At 41.5% G+C, this 22,905-nt stretch overlaps 1 protein-coding gene across 1 annotated transcript; it reads left to right on the top strand.

The window, feature by feature from the left end:
* Positions 1–345: 345 nt before the first annotated feature.
* On the top strand, positions 346–21,205 carry LOC104949844 (mothers against decapentaplegic homolog 6-like). The gene is made up of 4 exons (XM_010776273.1): positions 346–1,726; positions 3,681–3,734; positions 4,226–4,303; positions 20,231–21,205. Exons 1-4 carry the CDS (start codon positions 979–981, stop codon positions 20,881–20,883), a joined length of 1,533 nt encoding a protein of 510 aa, XP_010774575.1. The 5' UTR covers positions 346–978; the 3' UTR covers positions 20,884–21,205.
* The last annotated feature ends 1,700 nt before the right edge of the window (positions 21,206–22,905 follow it).

Below are 22,905 nucleotides of genomic sequence, written 5' to 3' on the forward strand. Positions count from 1 at the left end.
ATCACAACCACAATCTCAACAACAGTTCTTATTATACATCCATGATCACAACAGAAAAACAACACTTCTTCACCCTTTTTCTGTAATTGTGGACAATTTCCTCTAAAACTATGCATGTTGACATTACTTGCTTTTATTTTGAAAATCACAGTCGATTAAGCAGTTGTATTCTTTTAAACTTGACTGTACTGTGTGTGCAGCAGGAGCGTGTTTCTGTGTGTGTTTGTGTGTGTGTGTGTGTGTGTGTGTGTGTGTGTGTGTGTGTGTGTGTGTCTGCGTGCGTGCAAGTGTGTGTGCGTCCGAAAGGGACTTGCAGGGGAGTGGAGAGTGGAGTAATTCCAGCTCTCTTTAAAACAACTTCTCAGCACGGAATCCGTCCCGGAGTTTGGCACAGGAGTCCCCGACCATCTCTGCGTTACCCAGGGACTCTGCAGCGGGAATATTTTTTCACCACAGCATCAGAAATCTTCAGGATTTCGAAAGGTTTATTTCGGGGTGAAGGAAGGATTTTACGGTTCAAGGGGTTCACGAAGCTCAAGGAGAGACTCTGGAACACTTTTGGATTAATGTTTCTGTCGCTCTGTTTTTTTTACTGTAAACTGATACTGCTCCTGGAGTGGACTAACTATGGTTTGTGGATTGTGTGCAGGACCTCCACAGTGTTGGGGAGCTGAATGCTGTGTGAGAGGGCTGGCAAAAGTTGTGGCTTAATTGAGTTGGCGACAGCAGGTCACCGAGCAGTGGCTGTGTGTAGCCGTCTCCTTCTCCAGACCTGAAGTGATATGTTTAACGCAGCGCATGATTGAAGATTTCTTTCTAATGCTGCTGGAGAGCAAAAAAACGGCGACCACCGGCTGCGCATGTTGTGCGCACCGTGCACAAACCCCCGGTCTTATGCTACGAGTGTAAATCGATGTGGCATCTCCCGAGACCCGGACGGGACCGACAGGACACATCCAAAACTGTCTAGGTTGTCGTATGTTCAAGTCGAAACGCGCAGGTCTTGTACGGCGACTCTGGAGAAGCCGTCTGGTCACCGAGAGCGACGGGCGGGATGGAAGCAGACGAGGTGAGGGGAGACGGGACGGGCCGTGTGGCAGACACTCAGGAAAGCTCCACAGACACGAGCAGTCGCCGGTGACACACACTGACCCGGCTCCGGGACTCACGGGGGAGGCTGTAGACCTGACAGAGAGCCCCGAGAGGGAGGAAGAGGAGCAGCCTGACGATGACCGTGCTGCGGGGGCCATGTGCGTCTCGGAGCACAGAGGCGCTCGGCGGGGACAGGAGGGCGACGGTAGGACGGTGACGTGTTGTTTGTTTGGGGACTGGGATATCAGATCTCGGAGCCCGTATTGGGCCCCGAGGAAAGACGGAGGGGGCGCTTGTCAGTGCGCACCGAGGCATACGGGGCTGGAGGAGGAACTTGCGAGCACTGCTCATGCTTTTTTGAAAAGACTCAAGGAGAAATCTCTGGATAGTTTGGTGAAGGCTGTGGAGACCAGAGGAGGGATACCCAGTGAGTGTGTCATGGTGCCGAGCAGTGAGCTGCGGCTCGGGGCTCAGCACATCTCTCCGCAGGACCTCCTGTGTAAGGTGTACCGCTGGAGCGACCTGCCTCTCTCAGGCCGCCTCAAAACGCTCAGCCACTGCCAGAGCTTCGGCGCAGGGGACGGGGCAAAGGTGTGCTGCAACCCCTATCACTACAGCCGCCTATGTGGGCCAGGTAAGGTCATCAACAGTGGGGGGGATTACAGAAGGCACTGAATCTATCTAGAGGAGACTTTATCCCTCAGAAAATACCTTTCAGCTTGATTAGTGACAATAATAGATAACAATACGTGTATGCTATGTCACCCTGTCATTCTGACCTGTAAACAACACATTAAACATCACGAGGGCCCCTGGAACTCCCCAAGAACTCTGTTATTGTCCAAACTCGCAGAGTATTATTCTCAAATTGAAGTGCGTCATACATGTAATTAGATTTCATGCAACATAAATATTGATGGACCAGAATATAATTAATGATAATTAAACAACAACTCGACAACAATGTTGTTATTGTTGATTAAAGTGTAAGAAACACGTCACAATCATGAAAAAAAGACCCATTAAGTTAATTTTCTAATACCCTATACTTTTCTTCATCTTATTGAAGCACAACACCGGAAAGCCATGCAAGAGAATACATATCACTTAAACTCTTCTCGTGTTTCATTGCCTGCCCTGAAGCTTTGCAACATTTTTATAATTCTAGCTTTTACTTTAGTCAACCATTACTTTGATTTCCTTTCCACATTCCAAACACATTACACATTTATTTAAATTTGCGCAAAACTTTGCTGCTTCCCACATCATCCAATTGAAGGTCGCTCTCAAGTTGCACTTAGGCTGTTTTTTCTCTGACAAGGAGGTCCTCCTCTTGTTATTTAGGTGAAGGAGTGCCGATAATATACAGTTTGCATAGTGCTGGCGCCAGACTGACTCGCTGGGTATCTGACTGACTGAGGACTCCGGCAATTACTGGCTCTGCTCTTAAAGGGGCCGCAGCCACAAACCCAGGTCCACTTTGGACTGCAGGGACTCTCCCAGCAGCATTGCTTTTTAAGCTTACAGAAGCTGCTTTCATACAGAAGACATCCTGTCTATGTGGATCAACATTTCTGGCTAAAACCTTTATGAAAAAATTAAGAAAAGCAGAGGATCAAACTGAAAACTCTAAGAATCAAATACAGTTAGAAAGATGTTCAGTGGGATGATACACTTGCAACATCAGATTGGATCTGTACAATTTAACTGATAGGAGTTCAAAATCCAATCCATTTTATTTCTATAGCACATTTCTAAAAGGAAAAGAAAGACAATGCATGTTTACAGTTATCAAATCAAATCAGGTGTTATTTATATAGCACATTTAAAAGCGAATGTTGGTCGAGCCAAAGTGCTGTATATGTAATAAAAACACATTACTGGTTATTACATTACTGGAAAAATGGCTTACAAACATCACAATAAACGACAATAATTTAACAGAAATATAAAAATGCTTGTGTACATAATCAGTTGTGTAAGACTTTTGATTGTATCATTCAGCAGCTAAGCGAAAGCATAATTGGTTCTCAGTGTTCTTTCTCAGTTGCTCATTGAAGACCATACAGCCTTTAACTTAAAGTGGACCTATCATGCTATATTTGAATAATATAGTGTAGGACCATACCTATATAAGGCATATTTATACTTTTTATTTTTCAAAATACCAAACAGATCATGCATTTTAGCCATTCCTCATTTCGCTCAATTTAACACAGTCTTTTCATGGGCTGATTCTGTGAGAACAGCACCATCTACAGGCCTAGCATATGTACTACAGCGTCTCCAGCGCTTTCTAACGGCAACGTCCGTGGCTGTCTCCTCCTGATTGGTGGAGTTGGCCCAATAGCCGTAGCGCCACTTCTGTGACGTCATAGAAGTGTTCAAATCTGGATCAGTCTGTATCAGATCCGTTGCAGCCCCTTTTTTAGAGATTTGGGTATGGAGGAAAATAGAGAGGGTTGTGTTTTCTGACACTTGGTGAGTTCCCTGGAACACCGGGGACACATATTCATGTATAAAAGATGTACAAAAGTGCATTTTGCATGATAGGTCACCTTTAACCTTAACTTGTGTTGTATTTCCAGAATCACCTCCTCCCCCATACTCTCGGTCCCGTTCAGACGAACACAAGCCACTGGGTGAGTTTGGTACCACATTGTAAAAGAGAGGGTGCTCGTCACCATCATAATTTTAGACTGAAACACAAATTATCTTTGAAATGCTGCTTGTGTTAAAGGGGTCATAGCATTGGTCGAGTTTTACCTGAGCTCATCTTTTGTTTTGATGTGTCTGACATCTGGAGTTTATAATAGGGAGGCTCTGTTTGTGCAAACAGGCAGTCTGCTCTGTAGTTTGAGGGACTGCATACAGTATGGTTCCAACTAATGCACATTCATTCATCTTTAACTGTCGTCCTCAAAGGGATACAGTGTGATCTTAAACTTGTTTTTGCTACAAATAATCAAAATGATTTGGTCATATAAAACTTAAAATAAACACATTTGATTAACTGTAGCCAGCAAAGGTTTGGTTTTTACTTAAAAAATGGCTTACAACTTACATCTGTCACCAAAAAACAAACTTTGATCAATATCTCACTCTTCTACTGTGTTTTTTCTACTTTCACCAGATTCAAATCTGTCTTACACTGAACCTGTGCCCCCCCTCACCTCCAATCCGCCTCACCCAACGCCAAGAGACTACACAGGTGAGTCACTTGCTTCACTACTGCAGAGCAGCATGAACATTGTGACCAGGCAGATGTTTGATTCAGCAAAGTCTGAAGTTTGATTCATATACTCTTTAGAAGTGAACTTTTCACCACAAAGAAGTTTGGAAGCCCAGATTGAGGAACTTTTGGAGTTGTGCATTCACAGACGCAGAATCTCGTGCATGCAAACTCGCAGATCACGCATCCACTCTGAATGTTTAGATAGAAGGATTCATTACATTTATTGGAGTTATTAAGTTTTACTTTACTTTGTGTTTTCAAAGGCTGTTAAGGCGAACAAAAAGTCGACAGCATAGAGCTTCTATTGTCAACGAGGCATGGGGGGCTTGGTGGGGGTCTGGGGTCTCTCGCTATCTAGATGCCACAGCAGTGTAGCCTTTCTGTCTCTCTTTCCCCGACTCTCCCTCACTCCATACGCTTTCTCCAGAGCAAAAATATTTCACTGGGATGAAGCTGCTCCCAATCCCCTTTGCCTCTCCAACCACCCATCCCCCTCTTTCCCTCTTTCTTCCCTCAAATCCCTCCATTCCTCTTGGCAATTGAGCAGTGGAAAGAGGCTGGCATTTTGGGGGCGGGGGAGCCGAGCAGCTCTGATGAGGCGGAGGTGTAGAGTTTTGTGTGCGTGTATATGTGGAAAGAGGGGGGCCGAGGGCTGCGTTTGGACAGGAAACAGCCCCCTCTAGATGATGAAACTGGAGCTTTATTTGTTTACGTGCTGGGGTCGGGTGGAGAGGTCCTTGTAGCGTTAGAAGAAACCCACAAACCCACTCGATCAAGCCTCCCCGGACTCACTTGTGGACGCTGTTGAAAGGTGAATGGGCACCTATGAAGTCTGCGTAGTGTAAGTCACCACATCACCGGCCTTTCTGAAGAGTGTGCTGCTCCCCAGTGAGACTTTTTTTGGAATTGTTTGTCCCGTGGTGCCCAGAAATATACTTTTTGTGTCGTTGAAAACATTTTACGAGTCCTCCTGTTGCACACATGACCACTTTTAGAACATATAAGGTATTACATTTGAAAAAAGAAAATGTTTTGCTTGGATCAAGCTTTCAAGGTGTTTAATTTCCCAACATGAAGGCCTGAAAGTAGTTCTCAAGCCTTCCCTTATGCTTAAACCTCTATTTATCATTTACTTTGTAAACCTAAAATAATCCGTCTACCCACAGTTTGTACCTTTTTAATTGTAGAATGTAATTCACAAACAAATGCAGACAAGATAAGTCATTGACATGTCTTTTTAATATTACAAATCACACTCTTTGACCTCCATTACACACTTTTGGGTTTTGAAAAAATCTGCCTAATTTCAAAATGACTTTAAAGATGATTTAACGGAGAACAATGTTATTATTAAAAACGTAATCATCAAAAATCTATTCAGTCAAGGTCACAGGGGAGAGGATACATTTATTGTCTGCCTGTTGAAATGAGTGGAAATGGATCAGTTTTCTGTTAAGATCTGGTATGTTTGTGTGATTTTCTGTGTGAGTGTGTGAGTGTGTGTGTGTGTGTGTGTGTGTGTGTGTGTGTGTGTGTGTGTGTGTGTGTGTGTGTGGTCTCTGATCCCCTACCCCCCGCACCAGAATGCTGGAGCTGAGAACTGGAGCTCAGGCCAAGTGCAAGACTAGAAAAGAGACTAAACAGACGTGGCCAAGTATTCTGCGTGGAGCTTTTGTCTTCAACTCTGACAAATATAAAACTTTTCATTTGAGTTACAACTGGTATAATAACAGGACATATGCCGAACATAAAGCTTGCATAAAAGAATATACTGTAGCCTTAAAAATACAAAGCACAAACCCCTTTATGTTGGTAATCTTTCAAGAGTGTACATTTATCTGTTTATGCAGGTGATCCTCTGGTGTATTTTTAAAACCCTGTGATGTTTTCTTCAGAACAAATACAAGCATTGAACATGTGCTCTGGCACTTCAGCATCTTTGTTTTATTCCTATATGTATCCTAGCTTTAAGGAGAAAAAAGGCTGCAGCAGCAGGGTGTGGTCCATACATACCTTTGCCCTGGCCTCTTTTATCATTCGATCAGCTAGCGCTCCCTTTAAACCGCAGCAAACAGCAAGGCTTTGAAAGGGGAAATGTCTGCTGGAAGTAGGCTTATATCTACATGTACCGTACCTCTGTGACTCCAACACAAAGTGTCATTCAGCTGTTTATTTTTTGTGTGTGTGTGTGTGTGTGTGTGTGTGTGTGTGTGTGTGTGTGTGTGTGTGTGTGTGTGTGTGTGTGTGTGTGTGTGTCCTGATAGAACCCCTATGTGAGTCCTGCGAGACGATCTTATCACTAACTCAGACAGAAATTCCTCCCTTTCTCACACACACACACACACACACACACACACACACACACACACACACACACACACACACACATACACATACATGATTAGCTGGAATGAAGAATGAAGTCAAAGTTCTGCTTGTTAACTTTCATAATTTGATATATAACTATAGTAAAAGCTGAATGCTTGCTGTATTGTATTTAACATAGCTACTGTGGACTATCTGCAGTTTTTTCCCCGAATGTAATTCCCTGTTGTGATACAGCATTACATGTTTGGTATTGAAGATGATGAAAAACGCTACTGCAGCTTCTACAGACTGAAAATGACGTCTGCAGGAAAGATGTGTCATTAAATTGACAAAAAATTACAAAATAAATTCCCTCCCAATAAAATCGGGGCTAACAATTGCCGTTTTATCCTATGACCTCCGTACAATATCTGGAGAATAAGGCACACACTTTGTCTGGGGTTTCCCTTTATCAGATGTAGCACACATCAGGATTGTGTCAGATAAATACTCAGTTTGGTTTTGAGGAGGGGTAAAGCCTGGGTAAAACATACCAAAAACAGGATATGTCTGTAGAATCAGTTTTTGGCAGGGGAAATCTCTAAGCACCACAATACTTATATACGAATGCTATTTTGACACATATTGTACCATATAAATACAGGGGTCACATGTTAAAATCAATATTTCAGTTTTTCTACAATTATGTTTTGTGTATTAAGTCCAGGGAAAGTCAATTAAACTAGTGTTGGGTTGGTTTGATAAAATATCTATATAATTTTACTTAATATTTTTATAAATATTTTCTCTGCACTCAAGGGAATATCAATCATATTTGTTATTCGATTTTTGATGCTGCCCAAGTTCATGATGGGATTTTGATTAAATTAAGATTAGTGGTTCAACTCTCCTATAAACACAAATGAGACTGATGAGAATGATGCCATTTTTATCTGAAATAATCTTCGAGTGTACGAGGACAATGCCAAAAGAGTTAGTGATGTCCTTGTCAGCTCTCACATCATATGACATCATTGTACTTGTCAAACGTCTGTCCACCTTGTTGTCATTAGGCTCCGGCTTTCGGACATGTGGAAACAAGTAAACCAATGATACTTAGTGGACATTAGTATGGCCTCGATGCACTGAAGTAAGACAAGAAGACTGCTCCCTCTCTGCCCTCAGTAATCATATTTTGGTGGCTTGTTTGCTTAAGCAGAGCAAGGTATCAGCCAAACATCCTGTCTCAAAGCCCTGTCTGCACTCGCTGCAGCATTAACCCCATGAATTGGCCCTTTGACTGATGGGGCACGGCCCAGGAATGTTGGGAAATTGGGAAGGTGAGGGGGAGTGAGGGTCTCGGAGTGAAAGAGGTGGGAGGGGGGATCAGGGGGTCTGACTCTGGAGAGACCTGATACATGTTTGAACATATCGCCGTTAATACTTAAGAAACACAGAGCTGAGCTGACATTCTAAGAGTTCGGCTGCACCGTGCTGTTTTAGTGAGTTTAGCTCAGAAAGTGTGAAGCTGTCCAGGTCAGTCCAGGTTGACACAGTTGGACATGGTTTTTGTAAATCATCTGCTGAGGCTCGCGAGTAAAGACTCGAGTCACAGACGCATGAATATGAAATAAGATACCTTTGTAGAATTCACTTCAATATTTTGTCTTGCGAAGTGAAAAATAGCACAGAGACAGAAAGTATACAGCCAAAAGATGCTGCGTCCACTGAGAATGTATCAGTGTAAGTCTGGACGGGTCCTCTCAGTGACCTGAACCTCCAGCCTGTTTTCTGGCACGCGTACAACACTTGCTCTTATGCCTGACTGAGACACATTAGACTATGGAATTCAACATCAAGTGCTGGCCCATTAAGCATTTGCCATTTCCTCAAATATTTTCCATCACTGTACAAGCAGGGTACGCAGTACACAACTCACTCAGAGCTCTGTTATGTCAGTCTGGTCAATTTCTCCTGAAGTCTTTGAATTTGTTCACATTTAGGCTCACTACCAAAATGTTCACAATGTTATTAAAAACCTGTCTCCTGGTTTAAACACAGCTAATGTGGAACAATTGTAATGAGGAAATGTTGTTACCGAATGTAACAGTGAAATGTTTACTGAAAAAGTATTTTATTTGTTTTGCCCCCAAAATGGCAGCTCCTGCGATACAATATCCATTCATTTTGACTACCTCATTATTAAACATTTTATGGTTGGTTCTGTCAATGCCAACACTTTTTAAGGAACGATTATGATCTCTGTTTATAAAGATTAAGTCTGAAGCGATTTAAATCATGAAAAACAGCATTATTATCAACATTTTAGTAATACCACAATCTTGCCTTGACCTTGACCAAAGTGTTTTTGTTGCCTAACTCTAACCGCAGACGGGAGTCAGGGTGCAAACCCTGGTTTCTCTTGTCAAAGTCCTGCTCTTTGTCCATCCATCATCCAACACGAGCACCTTTCTATGGCTCCAGGAGTAATTCAATGTAGAGTGTTTGTCACCACAACTCATGGGAAAACAGTTTAGTACTTTATTCATAATTCAAATTATTTCCATGCCACAGTTTGTTATTATCTGTAAATAATCACACTAACAGTAAAGTCGAGTTAGATTTCAGATGTTTTAAAAATGAAACTTTACTGCTTTAATGTCTGATGGTTTGTTTGTTCCTTTTGAACTAGAAACCATTAGCTGATCCACAAATGTTATAAAATAAGAAATGAATAGAGAGATAATTAGAAAGGGGAGAAGTGAAATGAAAGGTAATATTGATGTTCAGAAACAGTCAACATTCATACCTCTAAAATACTTGTGCTCCAAGTATTTGAGGATGTCTGAGGTTGAGCAGGAAAGGATATATGATATCATGCGTAACGTCAAACCCAGATCTGAAAGGAAGAAACAAAAGCATAAATGTATACATTTAATTTCCTATTTCTTTTAACATTTTAGTTTCTGGGGGTTGATGTTGGTCTTTCGTACATTACGCCTTCGTAGATGCAGTACTCCTTCATGTCTTTGTTAACTAAATGTTTCAAGAGGCAGGTTTTTTGCAGCATGCATTCATGTTCTCAAAGCCTTTGATTATTTTGACTGACAATGAATCAAGAGCCTTTGACCTTTTTGACATCAGAAACAATTGTGATTATCAACTAGAGACTGTCTTATATTTTGCAGATCATGTGTTCATCAGCTTTGTTCCCATCTATTGCTCCTCTTTCCTTCGCGTGTTCAGACCAACTTTTACTGTTCTTTGTCTTAGTGTTAATTATTCTTCTCCCCTTGCAGCCTCTGCTGTTTGTTGTACGCACATTTTAGCTCTCTTTCTCTGTCTCTCTAACTCTTATACTCGCCCCCTCTCTTTTAGTCCATGTTGTCAGGCCATCACAATTTAAAATAAGGTTTAAATTACAGGACTGGCTGTGGCTTTCCGTTGTTCCCTCAGAGTTTTTGCCAACCAGCAATTTGGCTTTTAATGGAATCCTGCCATGCTGCTGAACCTAAAGATTCTTTGCAGATGTCGACAGGCTCTCTGACTCTAAGAAATGTAGGAAACTGTCGCCTGTGCTGCAGAGTGCAACGCTGTGTTAGGACTCGGGAGTGAAGAAAACTTTTGAAGGAGTTTTCAAACGATTGAGCTGCCTGTTGTTAGTGAGAACAATTGAGTGTTTGATTGTGCTGAGCATTCACCCATGATAGTGGAAACTAAACTGACTAAGACGTACAGTATTTAAACTTCACAAGTCAACTTACACCCCCCGATACATCCCCAGGTCTAAATCACCTGTCAGCTCACTGCTTGTTTTTACTTCCGGCATCTTCTTTACACTCTAAAAACGAATTCAGGCGACCTTTCACCTCCACTTAATTAAATGCATGGTTGCAAGATAAAAATGTGAGTTAATTGATTTAGATAAACATTTTAAGTTGCAAACATTAATTTATAAGTTGTGTTGACGTAATAATGTTGGTAATTACATCAACTTAATATTGTGTGTAATTTGAACTCTGATTTCTGCGTTAATTGACTTAAAACAAAATTCAAGTTGTAGTAAGTAATGCAATTGGCTTGATAACTTCATTGTTCTACACCTTGAGTTAAGGATTTAAAGTCCACTCCCACTTAACATGCCTGGACAAGTTCCGACAGTTAAGACAAATAGAAATATACAAAGGACATTTTAAGGTGAGTGTCATCTTTTGTCATTCAAATACAGTAGATAGCCTTGTAGTTGCACTGTATAGGCAAATTGCTGTTTGACCAATATTAACATCCTTTGAACTGTGAATAGTTCTGTGAGAGGATACATAGTAGTAGAGGCTACTGTGAGAGTAAAAATACTTTGGTTACTATTGTGATATCGCTTTTTATTAAAAATGAATCTGTGAAGCAGATCAAGGACATGCTTCTTGAGGTAGGATCGTTATTTAGAGATGTCATTGAAATGCAAGTTGTTGGCAGTCACCCATTCAGAATATATTCATTTAGGTCATTTCTCTTTTTTTTCTTTTTCAAAAATAGCACAATACAATTGAAGTACGCAGAGAACTATAGCCATCCGCTGCCTTGTCGTGTACCTTGGAGAAAAGGAAGAGGACCTTTTCAAGGAGTTTAGCAACGTAATTAAAAATCTTGAAATAAAATAAAATCCATGTCATGACACAGGACAAAAGCACTGCTCTCTGTCAGTTACATTTTGAAGCATATTGCACTTTTGGCCACACCCCAATCAATAATATCTTAGCAACGTTCAGCATGGATAGGTGTTGACAGCAATGGCATGGGAAAAGGATAGTGTACAATTTGAAAAGTGGCTTCTGCTCTGCACTTAACCAGTTCAAATATTGTATGGAACCTGCAAAAAAGATGAGAAGGTACACTAACACTTGCACGGTTGTGATTGACAAAATCTGTCCACATGCATTTAAACACTAGGCAAAGTACTCAAAAGCACCTCTGTGTGTCTTCAGAACCACATTGCCATGACGACACGCACATGCAGACTCAATAGGTGAAAACAATACCAGCGTTGCTTTAGCAGCTGGTAATAATGGCTCTGAATTAGCTAAGAGTGACAGTTTAAAAAGTGCAATTACCTAATTCATTATCTCTTATGCGCTAACCTATTATTTAATGTGCTTCAAAAGGACATGAATATCGCCTTCATCAGTGACCGGTCCACCCCAGGATCTACCATACGTTGGCAACCATGAATGAATGAGCAAGCATTCTGCGTTCAATGTGTTCATACTGTTTGAAATAATGACTGTCGGCAGTAAATGGTAAATGGACTGTACTTATATAGCGCTTTATCCAGTCTTTAAGACCCCTCAAAGCGCTTTACATACTAAATGTCATTCACCCATTCATACAGAGCAGTGTACCTTACTCTATAGGACCTAACATTCACACACATTCACACACCGTTGGCCATGCCATCGGGAGCAACTCAGGGTTAAGTATCTTGCCCAAGGATACATCGACATGTTGACTGCATGGGCTGGGATCGAACCCACAACCTTCTGGTTGAAAGACGAAAGACTTTGTTACATCTGTTGTCCAATTGATGTGTGTGATCTGCAGATTGGTGGCCATTGAGTTTGTTACTGTAGTTTTACAAAAACTTTACAGATTTTATATATTTGGCACTGGTTTTAAATATGCAAAGGCCTCTAACTTCGATGTGATGGCAGCATTTATTTGCTGTGTCCCCATTTCCCATCGTAATATGGCTAATGTGTTTATTTATTATTTATGAGGCAATTTAAATGTGTGTTATTTATCTTTTTTCTCAAGATTTAAATGAAGCTCAGCGCAAGTTCTTTCAGGAAGACTGGGTGTATATACATTCACTCCGCAGCTGCATATAATCAGCTCATCACAGGCGTTCTCTTTAACCCATTACATTTCACCTCATTCTCCAGCAGCCAATCAACGTGCTGCAGCCAAACTATAAAATGGTTCTCCTCTCTCCTGCAGTCAGCTGTGATTTCAGGTGTTCATGCACCTTATCATATGGCATGTGTCAATAAATGTTCAAACAAAATGAATTCTCTCCTGATTGAAACATCATGTGTTGAAATAAACAACTGCAGTTCAAAATAAAAAGTGAATTGCCTAATATTTTTGTTGTGGAATCAATTAATTTCTTTCTGTAAAAGGCAAAAACATGAAAAAGCTAAGAAAAAAAACGATTGAATACAATATATTTGGAGCAACTTAATTTATAAATGGTTGTCAACTTACGTGTCCACAATGATGGTAATTAAGTACATACAACTTAAAATTCCTTTTAAATCATACGGTAAAACAAGTTGCAACAACTTAATTTTTGGAGTAATCAACTTAAAAACTTGTGTTTATGCTACCAATTATTAAGTAAGTGGTAATTAAAAACACCTCTGATTGTAGAGGAAAAGCCTTCTCCCCTAACTCAAATAACTTTGTTGCTTTAATACAATTTCATTAGAAGTTGTCTTAACTCAATAAACATCGATGCAAACTGTTGCGTTGATTTTCTTTGTTGAGCCAAGGCATTTGTTTTTAGAGTGTACTGTTACTCTCATCTCCTTTACAGTCATTTCCATCTGGACCAGATAACTGCTTACTGCAAAACATCTTTAATTGATTGCATTCTACCTGCACTAAATGAAAGAATGAGAAAGTAAACAACCACCTAGTGAACGTAGTGAAGTATTTAGCTGCTAAAGAGATAGATATTTGTCTTTGGATTTACTGGAGACACAGTAGTACATCAGGTTGAGTTGCTTCACTCCCAATTTAAAGTAGATTTCATGAGGAAAATGTGGGAAATGTTTACATGCAGTGTATTGTTATAGTACACGTTCTCTGAGGTAACTACTAAATCATCCTACAGTCTGCGTGTCCGGCGCTGACTGTGCAAGTTACGTAAAGTGATTGTGTATTGTATTGTCCACAGTCTTGTTTTTCTATACCACTGGACTTTCCCATTTAGATAATTCTCGCAAATTTTAGAAGGAATTTCATTATGCCTTCTTCATGGAGGAACAAATGAATCTATTCCACCGATAAATGTGTGTAATTATGTGGTGAGGATTGAAGGCCATATAATGGACCACGTGAGGCTCAATGAGAGACTTGTCAACTTGACCCCTGTGACTGGCTGAGCGGGGGGAGGAAGTGTCGAGGAAGAGGGCCTGTCCAGGAATGTGTTGGGAGGGGAGGCCTGTCAACTGCAGAGCTCCGCTTCTCTGGGTCTGCTTATATGTCTCTATTCAGATTTAAAGGTCACCTATTGTGCAAAATCCACTTGTTCCTGTCTTTTATACATCAACATGTGTAAAGAGATTCTGAAAGTTTCAGGAAAAAAGATTTGCTCTCTTTCTGTCCTGATCCATTTATATAAAAACCTGTCTGAAAATGAGTTGATCAGATTTTGGCCACTTTATGATGTCATAACGATTTGTTGGCTTGTGTAACCATTGGCTAATAACCAACCAAGGTAACACCTCCCACCTTATCACCTGAATCTCCTCCTAGAGCACCATTGAGTTCTTTTCAACCAAATGTCTCTCAGAGGGACGTTGGGAGTGGCTCCTTATTTTCATCTCAAGTAACAGACAGAGAATCAGCACTTTTGAAACAGGGCTGAAACAGAGAGGTTTATGGGATGCTACAATGATCTGTTTGGTGCTTTGAGCCAAACACTTCAGAGACATGTTTTGTATATATCTGAGACCTATAATATATTGATGAAAAACTGTATAATAGGGGACCTTTAAATCATCTATCTATAAGTTGTTAAGTCTATAAACTTTGTTGTAAGTTAGTCTGAAAGTTACAATCTACTGTACAATTGTCCTTACTGAACTGTCTTAGTCCAGCCTGATTTATGTCTCAGTGTCATGACACCTGGGTGTGCGTGTCTCTGGTGCCTCAGTAGGTAACTCTTGATGGAAATGTAATCACATGTATAGGGGCTTCTCAGGCTATGCACACGACACATGAACTGTGAAAGAGCCGCTATGATTGTTGATAGTGAAGACAACATGTAACAGGCTGAAGATGAATGTTCTCCTTATCAAAAAATGGTCAACAGATTAGCTCATCCTCATCTAGCAAAGCCATTTCCAGGGCAGACTTTGATGTGATTGTTTTCCCCACTGAACATGATTACATCAGGACCAGGAATGCAGCAATCGATCAAACAATCTCCTCTAACACTGGTGCCACAACATTGAAGAGATAGAGCCTGTGCAGGACAATAAATCACTTCATGCTGTAGCTGCTGTGACACCTTAATGCACTGGAGAAGTATCATTTGGGATTCAGTCCCACCCTCCAACTGCTTAGCTGGTTGAGTTGCACAAAAAAACTGTTGCAAATGTTGCACTGAACCTGAACTTCAATGAGGAAGTTATTTATGTATTAGGGGTGATTTACAATAACACGCAATCAAAATTAATTCTGTTTATTCAAACTAATTTAGCTTCAGATCTTTCTTGTTCAAAAACTTGCCAATAGCTTTTAGCTGCTCATCAAGCCTTCTGACAAATGGGAATAATAACTCAAACAAATCCTTGCACTGTGTTGCCATCATTTAGTTTATGTAAGAAGTGGAATCAATCACTGTGAGGTCTCCCATTGGTTTGTGCACTACAATATCCAAGCCTTGATTTTGTAAATTTGGCCTGCTACGCAGCTCTATCCAGCTTTATTTTCTGTTTTACTCCAAATGGGACTATCATTTACAAAATGCACGTCATGCTGTACAGATGAAGATTTGGAACTTGTGATAGAGACCGTTAACGCGATAGGAACATCTTTAGTGAGGTCATACTGTAGATCAAGTGAGAAGCAGGGTCATTTTCTCATAGACTTTAAGGAACTCCTGCATTGGCTCCACTTGGTTGTGGGTAAGTTGTTTGTTAACTGCTTTTTCATTGTGGATCGTTATTTATGGATAAGGAACAGTTTACAACCCTTTTTATGCGTCAGAGCAACTTATTCTAAAATGTACCTGCAGATTTGTTATAAACAACAGCGACTTAACTTTGTGCACGTTCTACAAGATCAAGTTGAGTGATTGGCTGTAAAAGGATATGTCACTTTGTAGAGTACTTTTAGTTGATTGAATTGAACCCAGAACTCTATACAGTTACCTGGCTGGATTCATGTTTCGCTTTCTCTGTTTGATTGTAAATGCTTTATATTTTTCAAGTAGCCAGTGTTAAAGGTCAAACTTGTGCATTAAAACACATTCAATAACTTGGAAATGTGAATTCTGAACAGAAGTGTTAATCATGTAGCTGAATTTGAATTTCAAATGTTATCAATTGACAACAAAAACTTGGTGTCTTGGTGGATGACACATATCAGACATGACAGCAAAGTTAGTCCAGGAAGCAATGATGTATGCAAAGATTCCTTGGCTTGATTAGTCCGGCACTTTGAAGTAGAAACAGAAATGCAGGAAACTGGTTACTTTCTCTCTTCCTCTTCGAAGAGCTTTCCAAACTACCTCCGAACACGTCTTCCCAGGAATTTTACAGGGACACACAGTTACTTTCCTGTGGCTCGGTTGACCTGCAGGTTCAAGGAATGCGGTCGTCTGTTTGTGTGAAATAATGGATCGGTGTAGAGGATTGTATTTCTTGTGCAGACGCAGAGGAAGATGTCTGGCTGCAGACTGCAGCAGGCTCCATCGCAAGATCAACTTTACAATGGAAAGAGAGGGAGAAGGAAGGAGTGTGTGTCTGCAAAAGTATGTGTGTTTGTTTGTATGTGTTTGTGAGCCCCGTTGTGTTGGACTGTAAAGCCCATGTCTGGCGATAACGCAGCCCTCTGATGGTAGAGATAGTCGAGACGCCAGTTTAAATGTGGCTTGCTGGATTGAAGTTGCCCTGTAATGATAGTTGTCTCAAACAACACAGAACCTACCATTTGTAGCCAGGGAGGGGTGTTTTTATTTTTTTTCCCCTTATTTTGTCTTATTCCTACTTTTTTAGAGCTCTGAGAGGAAATTTGAGGAAGTTGAATCAAAACAAAGCATCTTAGAGCCGGCCGACAATGGTCAGTAGCTGAATTCTATCCTCCTCTGTCGTCCCTCTGTCGTCCCTCCCCTCCCTCTCCACAACCCACCCACTTCTTTCAGCACAGTGGAAGAGTCTAATAACTGGAGGGGAATCTAATCCTTGGCACTGGATGAAAGACGAGGGTCTCCCTCCCTCCCTCTCTTTCTCACAGTCTCTTTCTCTCCCTTCATTTTTTCCGTGGAGGCTGGTTATGCTTGGCAGGTTCTCTCTCTCTCTTTCCCTCTCATTTTCCCGCTCCCTCTTTCACCCAGTCCCTCTTTTTTTTACTCCTCTACGTCCCCCTTTTTCCCCCTTTAACTTCCTCTCTGTGCAGGTTAGGTTTAGCGCGAGCGAAGTCTCCACTGCTCAGACTGAAGGGATAGAACTAAAGTTAGGGATCTAAAATAAATAGTTGGGCATTTTTGGGAAATATGTATTTAGTTTTCTCGATCAGAATTAGAATATTGATCCCATCTTTGTATTTGCTTGTTACATATGGTTAGTTTGCTTAGCTTATTAACAACACTGGAAACACAAAAGCTGCTAGCCTCTCTCCAAACTTTAAAACATTTGTATATAATTGTTGTTTAATTTATGAATTTAAAAAGTCTTAAGATAACATTTCAACATGGTGTTGCCTGATTGTAGGCAAAAAGGACTTTACACCAACAAATAATCTAGGACACCCGGATTTTTTTCGTACATATGAGAGGAATGATGATGTCACATTTTAGCTGTTTCTAGCAGCATTGTGGTTATGTTGAGCTAAGCTATGATAACCATCTGCTTCCTCGGGCTACATTTATCATACAGATAAAACATAAGTGGATCAATCTTGTCATACGCAACATTCAACAAGAATGTGAAAGGTATTTCCCAAAGTGTCTAACCATTTCTCTAATACTGAGAAGAAAGAGGAAAGATGTGTGTTGCTGTCATTGTTTGAAGTCCAGGTTGGACAGTCTGTGGGGAGACATCCGGGAGCTACCTGCTTGACCCGTTAACTTTGATTGCCATTGCTTTTTATCAGTGCAGAAAACCAAGCCAGTCCATAAATGTATCTTTTTTCAATTACAGCAAGACCTTTTTTCACCTATCTCCCCACCTTTGTTTAAGTCTCCAAAAAAAACACTGTTTACGAGGGCGTTTCCGTGAGATTGGCACTAAGAGACAGTGATTTTGAAATGAAATAACAAAGGCTACTTATCTAATTGGTAAACAGAGCTGTTAAATGGTGGTTGGCGTAAACGCTTGCAGCGCGCTGTAATTGCTGCCAGCCCTCACATACAGATGTAGGCACGGCACGCACATTCACACAGTCTCACACTAACACGCGGTTTTTATACTTCCTCCACTGGAATATAAACATGCTGATAACCTCCAGTTTGAACCCGTCTTTTAAAATTCCATTGATGAAGTTTGGTCGCCCACCCTCCCCTTCCTCCGTCCTCCTCCCTCCCTGCTCTCCGTCAGTCTCACACGGCTCATTATACCTTTAGCTGGATGATATCCAGGCTGAGCATGATGACACTAAGAACTGTGCCAGAAACATTAAACATGACATGCTGTACCACTCGCGCTGCCAAACTCTGGACGAAATCATGATGAAGTGGTTTGACTTTAAAACATATCACTCAATCTGCAGAAAACTGTGGCTCTAAATGTGAAAGACAAAAATGCATTACATGTAAGACCAGATAGAAGAAACACGAGTTACATCAAATAGAAGATACAAAAATAAACAGCATACAAAATTGAAAAGCATCATACTCTTGACTTCAGGTTTCATTTGAAACTTAAAAGCCAGGATTTAATAATATACTGTGTGCAGCATCATTCATTATATGCTGGAAATTAAAGTGTACTATGTCTAAAAAATCCTAAAAAGTCCCAGTTTGTTTTATGTCTTCTTTGGGAATTAATTTGATTGTGAGCTCATAAAGTCCCCCTGTGTTTCCCCAGACATGTTTGTGTTGCCTTATTACAGGGAAGAGCATGCCTTGTAAAAGTGTGTGTGTGTGTGTGTGTGTGTGTGTGTGTGTGTGTGTGTGTGTGTGTGTGTGTGTGTGTGTGTGTGTGTGTGTGTGTGTGTGTGTGTGCGCGTGTGCGTGTGTGCGTGTGTGTGTGTTGTGTGTGTGTGGTGTGTGTGTGTGTGTGTGTGTGTGTGAAAAGAGTTAGAAAGAGATAGAGTGAGAGAAAGAGAGAGATCCTGCTAGCTGAGCAGCCTGCTCTCTTATTGGAGCGCTGTAAAAACTCCAGACCGCAGGAGTTGCCAGCCTGGAATTCACTAATGACACACGTGGGCCTCAGATGAGAAGTGCAATTGTGTGTGTGTGTGTGTGTGTGTGTGTGTGTGTGTGTGTGTGTGTGTGTGTGTGTGTGTGTGTGTGTGTGTGTGTGTGTGTTATAGTCATACTGTTTGGATCAGGAGCCTCAATTTGTGTGTGTACGTGTGCATGTGTGAGGCCCTATCTCATAATCTAGTGTGTATGTGTGTGCTTGTATTTGCTTACAACACTCACACACATCTCCTCCGACTCCAAGTTCAACGCACTACCACTGCCTCTGTTGCCCCATCCCCCCCGAAACAAAAATGGCGGCTGTGCAAACATAACACACCTAGCCTAATCTCGGTCCTGGTTTCACCCAAAAGCCGCTTGTTAATGGGAGAAGGGCCGCAGCCATTCTGGCCCCTGGTGGATGAAGAGGGGGTGCTTGCGGGAATATGAAAGGAATGGGGCCACCGGCACATGGGTCTTTAAATCCTCTGTGTCAATAGAGTCTCTGGAGCAAAATAATGGCATCACTCTGTGTGGGAGTTAATTTGAGCTGATAGCATGAGGGCTGGGGGGTCAAGGGTTCACGGGCTTGCGCTAGGTTGACAGAGACCTGAATGCTTTCTACCCCCCCACTCCCCTCTCTGCTGGTCCTCTTTAACCCGGGACCTGAAGGAGTGTTATGGAGGGAGATGATGAGGGATGTCAGGGGAGGAAGTGGGCTGTTTAGTGTTGACCGTTTTAGCCGCCTTTTCAAAATATTCAGATGAGTGACAGATTGAAGGAAAAACTTTAAACGAATGAGAGAAGAAACAGTGAACACAGACGCTTCCCTGCAAAGCAAAGGTTCACCGTGTTCACCTATTTTGAAACACATAAACACGCCTCCAGGCTGCGGAAACATAATTCCTGCAAGCCTCACAAAAGGTTGCACTGAATTTGAATTCAAGCAGTGCAAGAAATCATTTACTTTTGTCATGTGAAATGGAAATAAAAGCCATGTTTATCTTGCTGCTGTTTGATTGAAACAGTAGATTGTAGATTTGTGGTTTTTGTTTGAGGGTTGCTTATGTTCTGCTGAATTCTGACACTAGTCGTGGTCCTGTTGGCATAACTGGTACGAGTATCGATAAGCATTGTTCCAAAATGATGAGGGTTGGGTCATGTTCTGCTCACATAAACACTTGTCTTAGTGCATGCAGTCTTTTTTAACAATGCATATATTAATATTTCAACCTTTCCTCTTCCCTCAGAAACTGGTACCTCCATCGGCTCCTCGACTTCCAGCGGACATCGCTCTCACTGGTGCAGCGTTGCCTACTGGGAGCAGCGCACACGTGTTGGTCGCCTTTATCCAGCCTACGAGCCCTCGCTCAACATCTTCTATGACCTACCTCAGGGCACGGGCCTCTGCCTGGGCCAGCTCCACGCCAACGCCTACCACAGCCGCCGCGAGGACCCGGGCAGCCACAGCACGGCAGGTCTGCACGGACACCACCGCCATGGAAGCGGAGGGAGTAGCAGCAGCAGCAGCAGCAGCAGCGGTGTGCAACAGATTCGCAGTAAAATCGGACACGGAATCGTGCTGAGCCGCGAGCCGGACGGAGTGTGGCTTTACAATCGCAGCAAGCACCCAGTGTTTGTACACTCGCCCACCCTGGACCCCCCCAGGGCTCGAGGGCTGAGTGTGAAGAGGGTGATGCCGGGCTTCTCCCTCAAAGTGTTTGACTATGAGCGCTCCAGCTGGATGGCGCAACACGGCGTGAAGCCTGAGTGCCAGGAGGGGCCCTGGGACCCCCACAGTGTTCGCATCAGCTTTGCTAAAGGATGGGGCCCCTGCTACTCCAGACAGTTCATTACTTCCTGCCCGTGCTGGCTGGAGGTGCTGCTCAACAACCACAGATAGCACACACACACACAGACTCACACGAGGCTTCCTGACCCATTATCCTTATTGTACTCTACCTAGATTTAATATAAAGTTTATATATTATATAAAATATATTATACATGTAAATACTTGAGTCATTTTTACAATGCAATTATTTATGTATAGTGTAATGTGTATATTGACAAAATGAAAAGGAACAAGAATATGCACTTTTGATTCTACGTGCATTACAGTTTCTCAGTGTATATTTTGCTATTTTAAACTGTACAAATAAGACAAAACCTGGTTTATGTTCTCATGATTTAGCAATTCCGTCAAAAGTATGCCATACACACATTGTCAATAAAGTATTTGTATTAAACGAAGGTTTCTGTGATGGTCTTAATAGCTTTAATGGACTAGTTGCTAGTGACAAACACTTTTGTATTTTCTGTTTTCTACAGGAGCAAACCAACATGTTCTTTTGTTACAGCATGGATGCTCTTTCAGTGTTCATACTATTGCTTCAAGGCACTTGTGAAATGTATACTTAAAGGTTGGAGGTCAAATATTTTGATTCCATTTCTTACGTGTTTCGAATCCAGTTGACATTATTGCAAAGTGAAGACTGTGTGTTTGAATCAATTCCTCCTCTTCTCATAGCCATCTCTACTGAAACACCGCCATCACCAGTCTCTATCACAGTGGATGAAATAAACACAGCGATTTCGTGTCATTTTCAGTAATGAGACTAGGCAAAATTGTCTCTATCTACAGTATCTTCCAGGGATTACATTTGCATAAAGCACACCTCAACATCACTGATATCATAATGTAAATAAAAGAATGTAAACACAGTAACTATGCTGAGTATAATTAAAGCTCAACACAGCCTTGTACTGCTGGTGTTTCAGTGGTACTATACTAAAATCAGACACTTTTGTCTAGTGAAACCTAGCTCTAGGTCACATGACAACACTTGATTCATCTCTGGTCACTGAGAAAGACTGTGATGCAATTAAAATATCAGGAAATCAAGTAGGTCCTTGAGCTGAAATTAATTTTGATTACACTGTTCCCAAAGATGAACTTTCATGCTCAAATGTTTCATTGTGGGTGTCCGTTTCAAACTATGTAAACCTATTAAGTTTTAACTATCTGCTTGGCATTAAAAGGGGACGAGTGGCATTGGAAATGGTGAAAGGCGTCAGAGTGCCAGTGGTGCGAAAACAAAGTGCATTACTGAGAAATTACTCAACAAACCACAGCAGGGCACTCAAACTGACTCTGACAAGGGGGGGAACATAATTATGTATGGAAATTTATATTAGAAACAATCTAAGCAGTAAGAAGGCCATAATCTTTCTGACGTGTGTTTACGAATCAACAGCAGCACCTCACTCAGCTCAGGCAGTCAGGCATTTTTGTTTTGACCCTGAACCTCTGCAGGCTGCTTTCTGAAACCTGTAATTAACTTTAGCTGTAAAACTAGAGAAGGGTTGATTACAAAGTTGCAGCACTCCTTACGAAAAACGTTCAACCATCTCCCCAGTATTACAGCATGAGGAAGAAGAAGAAAAACTATACTACTAAGTCCTCATTGGGGAATTCCGTGTTTTACTGTTGTCACTCATTACACACCCATAAGCCTGAAATAAGGTAGCGGGCTGCCAAATAGTCAGCACTGCGAGCAGTTGGAGGTGTGGTGCCTTGCTCAAGTACACAGGAGTTCAACTGGCTTCTAAAACGCTTGGAGTCTGAGCTAACATTGATGCAAAACCATGTGTATATTTTAGTTTTTAAAACTTTTATTTAATAGCAGCCAGAAATGGATAACAACTTTATAAAAGCTCATTCCCCCACAAACGCACACACACACACACACACACACACACACACACACACACACACACACACACACACACACACACACACACACACACACACACACACACAACCCAAAAATTCCAATGTATATTTCAGTCTAGGCTCTGTTCTGCTTTTCCAGGCAAAGTGTGGGATTTGTGGTTAGGATACAATTGAAGGATTCAGAGGAGG

Source organism: Notothenia coriiceps, unplaced genomic scaffold (assembly GCF_000735185.1).
Source record: "Notothenia coriiceps isolate Sejong01 unplaced genomic scaffold, NC01 NC01_scaffold00016825, whole genome shotgun sequence".
Taxonomy (NCBI): domain Eukaryota; kingdom Metazoa; phylum Chordata; class Actinopteri; order Perciformes; family Nototheniidae; genus Notothenia; species Notothenia coriiceps.

Bases quoted from the DNA above. Each gene is read 5' to 3' on its own strand.
- LOC104949844 (XM_010776273.1), top strand. From the start codon at position 979: ATGTTCAAGTCGAAACGCGCAGGTCTTGTACGGCGACTCTGGAGAAGC. The intron at 1,727-3,680 runs GTAAGGTCATCA...TTGTATTTCCAG, and splicing joins CAGCCGCCTATGTGGGCCAG to AATCACCTCCTCCCCCATAC. The intron at 4,304-20,230 runs GTGAGTCACTTG...CTCTTCCCTCAG, and splicing joins AACGCCAAGAGACTACACAG to AAACTGGTACCTCCATCGGC.